The sequence below is a fragment of the Poecilia latipinna genome, unplaced genomic scaffold (genome assembly GCF_001443285.1).
Source record: "Poecilia latipinna isolate Pla-1442-1.1 unplaced genomic scaffold, P_latipinna-1.0 Scaffold493, whole genome shotgun sequence".
Lineage (NCBI taxonomy): Eukaryota > Metazoa > Chordata > Actinopteri > Cyprinodontiformes > Poeciliidae > Poecilia > Poecilia latipinna.
In genome coordinates this window covers 191,121-198,937 of record NW_015113109.1, presented here as the reverse complement: position 1 = coordinate 198,937, position 7,817 = coordinate 191,121, and the positions used below count along the sequence as shown (strand labels likewise).

At 38.2% G+C, this 7,817-nt stretch overlaps 1 protein-coding gene across 1 annotated transcript in view; it reads right to left on the bottom strand.

Annotated features, from left to right (window-relative positions):
- Positions 1-4,837, bottom strand: part of rogdi (rogdi atypical leucine zipper) — a 13,508-nt gene extending 8,671 nt beyond the window's left edge. Inside the window, exons 1-3 of the mRNA XM_015040035.1 lie at positions 4,548-4,837; positions 2,998-3,069; positions 1,497-1,579 (exon numbers count right to left, since the gene is read on the bottom strand). Coding sequence (XP_014895521.1) covers positions 1,497-1,579; positions 2,998-3,069; positions 4,548-4,622 — 230 coding nt within the window. The 5' untranslated portion in view covers positions 4,623-4,837. The remainder of the gene's footprint in view (positions 1-1,496; positions 1,580-2,997; positions 3,070-4,547) is intronic.
- Positions 4,838-7,817: the final 2,980 nt, after the last annotated feature.

Sequence of the window (7,817 nt, the reverse complement as noted above, 5' to 3'; positions counted from 1 at the left end):
CATTCAACCAAAAGAGTGCAGATTATGAAGTCTGTATACTATATTGGGCTTCAGTAATCACTAGATTTAAATAAAGAAGATGGGCTCATCTGACTACCTAATGCTGTACTACACGACTTTTTGTCCCCGTTTTCCCCTTACGATAATCTTAGATTGTTGGTCGATCTAAGATTGCTGCTGGTGATTTTGTAACCGATCATCCTGCAGTGTGTGGTGTGTTACCACACAGTGTGTGGTGTGTTACCACACACTGCAGATCGTGGTGGCCGCTCCGATCTAAGGGGTTTTCCTCGACTGGGAGCTTAATGCAGCCTGCTGAATGTGACAGGTAGCCAATCAGAAAGAGCGGATTCTTCTCTGTGCTTTCTGAAGGTAAATAACGAGGGGAATCCCAAACACCTGACACAGCGCAACCCAAAATCGAGGGGATATTGGAGATAATATGTGGAAACAACATTAATGTTTATTCAACATTTCGTGCAAAGAATATAGAAATGACCAGAGGAGGAGTTGGAGCCAAATTGCTACCGCAGTTGATAAACCCGGTAACTTTTCAGCTGTTCTTCGTTGACGTGACATAAATAGGTTACAATAATTTTCATTCAGTCAGGACTTTACGCTGACTCTAGCCACATGCATCACAGGTAGATTTTAGTAAAGCATTGATTAATGCCTGATTTTAAAATTAATCAGACATTAATCTGATTAATGCCTGATTAATCAGATTAATTAATCTGATTAATCAGATTAATTAATCTGTCCATGTTATTTTGTCCAAAATAACATGGACACATTATTTTGTGTCCATGTGGCTGGACACCACACGGCACAATCGAACCTGATTGAACCGTTATACCTAGGATTTCTGTCGGCTAATGTGTCTCTCAGGTTTTGAAAATGGGCCGACAGTCGGCCGACAACTCGTGTTGTGTGCGCTGGACATTACACAAAGGAAATGAGGAAGGGAGGGTCAGTGGAGAGCACCGGAGTTGAGCCCTTTTTCATTCAGTGTCATCAACAGAAAGAAAAAAGGCAGGAAGAGACGATAAAGCCGATAATTAAAATGAGATCGATAGGTTTAATTTATCGTGCAATTGATTTATCGTTTATCGCGACCGGCCTAGTATGAACACTTTTGCACTGTGAAGCACTAAACCAACTTAAGGGCAGATTTCAGAGAAATAAAGAAAGACGACAACAGGGGCAGTAAAGACATATTCACGGTCAAAGTTGAATTATTTTAGAGCCCTGGCTGTTTTAGATTGGCTGAATCTTTGTGTCATAAATGGACAAAACTAGCTCAGTTTAAGTAGCTGACATTATTTGAGGTAAGGACACACACAGAGGCAGACCGTCACTTCATCACACAGAAAGCCACTGTTACCTAACAAACATTGTCTGCTTATTGTAAACTACAGCTGACCAAGTGGAAGGGCGTGTAACAGTAGACAAGCTGCATGGCTCAAAACAAACAGGTGGGGCTTTGGAAAGCTTACGTTGAGCTGCCCAGGATGAAGTTCTCCTGCTTCTGCTGACTCTCCAGGCCCGGAGTGGGCATGGAGAAACGTCTGGACGCCTCCTGTTAACAAGAACCAACAAACATTTGAGTCAGCAGACCAACTGGATGACTGTTCTAGAGGTGGGACTCCAACATGAGGGGTACCACAGGGCTTAGTATTGGGGCTTATTCTCTTGATTTTACACATTTCTTCTCCAGACCGTTTTCTTATGCGTCATATCGTTTCTGTACTGATTATATTCAGCTCCAATGTTTTTTTTAAGCCAAACGTTGTCCTTTTTGATGGACTGCTTTTTTAGTATTTCAGTTCTGTGTCAACTTCTTGCAAGTGAATTCTGATGAGGTAGAAACTCAAAATTTTGCCACTGAAAATCAAATAAATATAGTTCCCAAGATAAATAATAAGAATTAATTTTAAAATTGCAGTCTCTTAGACTTTTAGAGCCTTATGTGGTCAAACCCAAACCCATCTCCTTGACCTTCTACATACTCTTGCAGTCTAATTTCTTCCAGTCAAAGTCTGTTAATGGTTCCATAAACACATTTTGAGACAAGAGAGAATGTATTTTAGAGTGGTAACCCCCAGATTTTGTAATGTGTTGCCACCAAGAACCATCTTGATTCTGTGGATACAGCTGATAAATGCATTCAGAGTGGAGTTTTACTAGTTTTATGTTGTATGATGTTAATCTTATCTTTTGAGTTCTTTTACACTTTTTTGCATTGTAAAGGCCTTTTTGATATTTGACCAGTAAAAGTTGCTGTATAAATAAATATTTACTTATTTATAAGTAATAAATCTTTCTGCCTAAAGCCTGTGATCTTCCTCATCCTTGACCAAACATCCATTATATTCTTCTGCAGGGGTTTTTGCTCCTTCCTGTACACATCCTTACCGTCTCTAATCTAAGTTGCTTCAGTATACTCCTGATTAATTTCCTCCCTGTCTTACTCACTAAAGGCTATGTTTTCTTGTTTAGAAGTTCCTTCATGTCACCAGTGACATTGGGCGTATTATTGGGGAAGTGTTGAGCTAGTGTTGTCCACACAGAACCTTGTATTGTCATTCCCACACTCACTCATATCCCTGATGTCCTCCCCCTGGCTGGCACAGTGCATCCCAATCTGTTGCCTCAAAGCTCAACAGTCTTAAGGCTTCTTCAGTTTCCTGTGATCATTTTCTTCAAGTTCTTTTTTAAACCATATTACTTCTGAACAAGGGGTTATGATGTTAGCATTCTTAATAACAAATATATTAATATTTACCCATCCTAAATATTATAGACCAAAAGTTTTCATATAATCCTTTATAATAAAAAGATTTCATTCCTCTTTCAAGCACTTAAAGAGAACTAAAATATGCTTGGAGTAGAAATGGTTAAAAAATGGAGCTCTTTGTTATTCTTATTGATATTTTCTCAGTTTCTTGATAAGTTCCTGAAATTGTTTTATTGCTTGGCACTAAACTCAACTCCTACCTTGAGGATCTCCTGAAGCTGCTTCAGGACAGCATGTACTTCTTCTTTCAGCAGCCAGTTAAACTCCTCCTCCTGCAGAGAAGAGAAAAATACTGAATCCCTATAAGATTAATACAAGCACCTGGGAGTTGCTTACAGATCGGAGAAGTACCTTGACTTTTTTTTTTCACATTTTGCCATATTTCAATTGCAAACCTCAATGTGTTTTATCAGATTTTCATTTTCATTTAGGTTTTAAAACAAATTCCCAGGCCTTGCAGCTCTGTTCAATTCATCATCTATACATTTTGAAAAGGATGAGCCAATCGGAGGCCTTCCAGGAAAACAATCACTGCCCATCATCCAGAACATGTCATCTCTATGGTAACACATGGTGGTACCCAGACCAGCTTGTGGGGGGATGTTTTTTTTTTCAGACTTAGGGGTAGGGGGAAGTCAGAAAACTTGAGACTGTGGTCAGAGATCACCTTCCAGCAGGACAATGACCCTGTTAGAATGTTAGCATGGTCAAGTCAAAGTCCAGAATTAAATCCAACTTGGAATCTGTGCAAACCCTGAGAAGTGATGCTCACAAATGCTCTCCATTGGATCTCTTGAATTTTTAATTTAAACACTTAAGCCTTTTTATATACAATATCACAAAGCTAAAATTTAATTTATTTTAAAATAAGAAAATACACCATCTATTGCCTAAGATCTAGTAACCATGCAGTCCTTTAGTGAAAGCTTGATAATTTGAAGCAAAAGGATTCATCAGCAGCTAGAACAAGACTTCTAACATGTGAAAAGCTCAGTTTGTTCCACTTGGTAGCTTAGGTCTTTCTGTTCAGTGTTGGGGTTTTTTTTCGATTAAAACAACTGGATAGCACAAAATGTAATTTAGAAATAAAAAAAAAACAAAAAAAAAACAATTTGAACTGTGAGAAGAAAAGTTGTTCTATACATCTTAAATGTAACCTATTTTTGTACAGTTTTGGCTTAATTGTTGTTCTTTCAGCAAATGACCTTTCTCGAGTCTGCATTTTCCAATTCACTATTAGTCAATAAAGATAATGACTTTATCAAAAATCGATTCATCACGTAATTTCGATCATTCCTTTCAGCCCTAGGTAAGATGTGGAATAGTTCCGTTGGTGGGAATAGTTTTACAAGACACTGTGGACCCAAAGAAACAAACTGGTTCCCCCTTTCAGTGCGGCATGTTTTGCTTTAAGCTGAGGTTAAATTGACACATTGAGCAATGATTTAGTAAAAGCCAGACATCTTAGCTATGCATTGATGTATTTTGGACCCATTGGTCTCAGTTACTGGCCTCCATGTTCAGTGATGCTCTCTATCACACCGGGCCTTCTGTCTAACGGCGGTGACAGCGCGAGCTCCTGCTGCCCTCGCGCCTCACCAACATTTAGGATGGTATCGTGTTGCTGTGACCAGGAACTGAACAGTAAAATGTCCCAAAAGCGACAGGCTATAGGCTGGGTAAGGATGAGACAGCTAGCTGTGTGTTTCTGCAGGTAGTCCCTGTGTGTCTCCCGGTCGGAGGAGCTTACCAGCACGGCTCTTTCCACCTGACTGGCCGCGGACATCTTCGGCAGCTCGGACAGGGACCTCTGAGGATGCAGCATTTTCTGCGACCAAGAGACAAACCCTGGTTGAGGAGTTTAGCAAGATAGTCTTTTCTCTGGGATCGCTGTGGTTTTTTATTTTATTTGTGCAGCCCACTAGCTTAGCGGAGGATGTGTTGCGTTCGATACAGTCGAAAATGATATTGCCAATGACAGGAAAAAAATTATCTTCTTAAAATAAACGTAAAAAATAAGCCCTCTGTGACAGACAGTAACCACTGCGAAATAACTATTAACTGGCTTTCATCAAAATGCTAAACATACGTGTAACTTTAAAGACAACTGAAAGCAGGACGTTTGAGGGATCTGTTGTTTTGTGTGTGTGTGCAGGTAATCGTTTTTCTCTGTCCTATTTGTCTTAAAAATATGAGCATTTTGATATTTAAGTTGTCTGTAAACACTCTTCTCGAGCTGATAGAGTTTAAAAATTCATATCGCCCCCCAAAATTCCCAAAAAGACAAAAATGTTATACTTTACGAGACGCATTAAACGCAACATTCCCTTGGTCACACACTTGCTATTAAGATGTCCCCACCCACTAAGCCTTATATGGTAAGCCCCGCCCACTCACACACTACCAAACCCCAGCATGCAAAGTTCGGATGACTCGTTATCAGCGGTCAGCGGAGGATCGATGGAGTAAATAAACTGAGTCACAGTTTGAAGCTGTTTTCCAACAAAACAGCTGCAAAGCGAACAACGCGGTGTGTAAACACCGTTTGTGTGTTTTATGTTGTTTAGTTTGGGACATTTAGTGGTAAATATTCAGCTCACTGTAGTCAAGTTTATTTGCGTAGCAGTTCAAAGTGCTTTACATCATAGTTGAGACATGTTTACAGAAACGATTGAGTCGTGTGGTTTTTCACTTAGAAGTGAACCATGTCAAAGTCCAGCCGGCCAGAGGAAGTATTGATTTCCACCGTAGAATCTGACAAAATACATTTCAGAGATGAAAACCCCCCTGAAAGTTCTGCTTTGGTGGTTTTGGGTCAATGACATCATAAGGGGAAACATATTGGAGCTAATCAACACTTTCATGGATAAGAGACTTTTCACACATTTCAACACATTCTGAAGCGTTGGAGATGCAAAGAGTCCAGCGGACCATTATCAATCCAGAGTCTGTAATGGATTGGAAAACCTGAAGCAAACAGTCTTCATGTCAACATTAACTGGTGCAAATTGTTTCATATGCAAGTTTGAACTAAACCAAATTCCTACTAGTATATTTTCCCCAAAACAACTTCTGATTAGTGAGCAATTATTCTTTTTCTTCAACTTCTTTTTTAATATTACAAAATTACACATTTTTTAAAAAACAGCAGCAACACATAAAAAATGATTCAGAAAAACCAATCATAGGAGTGCTGCTTATTCAGTTCTGTAATTTGGCAGTTTACGGCTGTCCAGGATTCAGGAGTGTGGGACGACAAGGAGGAACAACAATCAAGTGTTGCCCCTAAAAATATCGGAAGGTTTCCAAAAACAGACATTTTGTAAAAATTGTATCTCCATTTTAAAATCCAAAAGGGTGTTTATTAAAAAATTAAAACAATTTTACAGTAGATATTTACTGATGTCAATGACCTTTTGAAGAAAGATATTTTGTTTTTAGTTATGTCAAATCAACAACCTGTTTAAATAATGTACCGACAATCCTTATGAATTTTAATGCAAAACATACAATACAAACAAAAAGCAAATCAATCTGCATCAGTAATCAGGAGAGGATTTATTAAACGGCACAAAATTCTTGGTATTTCTACATGTACACAAAATCATAAATAACCCCAAAACCAAACTGTCACCCCCTCTGATGGGATCCAGATCCTTATGATTTCAATGCAATAAGCCAGACTGTAGGAGCCACATATTTATAAACCATTTACAGTTGAACGAAACCACCTACAGTATCGAGAGATAGAAGAAGTTAGTCGTTCTGCAGAGCAGCTGTCATCAATTCTGGTTATTGTAAATACAAAAAGGAACCCTATGTAGTTTCATGTGCTATTTACAACTGTCTTCTAAAAACAAGGTTTTCACACTCAAGTGTCTGGAAAAAAACAAACAAAAAAACAAAAACAATCTTAACCATGGCAAATGGGAGTTTTTTTTTTATTTTTTCCCCAAAATATTAATTTTCTATACAACTAAAGAGTTCTATTTGAAGATAAACCAATTCATTTCTACTTTATAGTAGGAGAAGGTAGAAAAACACTGGGGTCTTCTGGTGGCCACCTGGCCAATCAGGGAGCTCATTCATTTCATACAAACCAACAGAAGCAGGACAGCTTGCTTCACATCCCTACTGTTAGAATCACTCGTTTTTGCATCAATATATTTGGTTATTTTTATATATTTTATCTACGATCTGTGAGCAGTTTGTGGTCATCCAGCGACAGCATCCTCCACATCTTTGGATTCGAGTGAATCTTTTTTTGCAGTATTATCTCATAATTTCATCTCTCACACTGGGGGCATTTAGTCTGGTATATATTTTTATGCCTCACTTCAACACTAGGTTCCATTGTCTCTTTCATTTTTGAAGTGTGTCCCTACATGGACACTGAAGGAAAAAATACAAATTCTCATGCGCACCAGATAGTTTTTTTTTCCCTCCAATGTCCCTTTAGGGATTCTGTTTAAAAAAAAAAAAAAAAAAAAAAAAAAAAAAAAAATTTAAAAAAAAAAACGCTCATTAGCTCCTAGAAATGTCGCTTTAAATAAATCTAAATTTAAAAATGAGTTCTGATTTATCGCTGAGGGCGAGAGGAATTGTGAGTTTGTAAAAACAACTAAAAGAAACGTCTTCACGGGAGATTCCCCCCACCAATAAATAAATGTGCTGAAACCAAAAGTTGAGTTTTCCTCCTATTACTGCAAAAAAAAAAAAAAAAGCTTCTGGTAAATGTGGAGAGTGCTGCATTTCCATGCTGGAGATCAACAATTATTAAAAATAATATTAACAGAGAGCAGAAGGGAAGAGCTGGTGATGTGGAAAATGATCCTGACAGAGTTCAACACGCTCTGGAATCAATCAGATTGTTTCCTTTTCACTGTTATTTGTCACATTTCACACTTCAAACGCATTAGGCAGAGATTATGTGACATGACGACACGGTGGATCTCTGTTTGTTTTATCTTGTTCATTTGTGTAAAGGAGGAAATCATCGGAAAGTGAGTGGTTTGTTTAA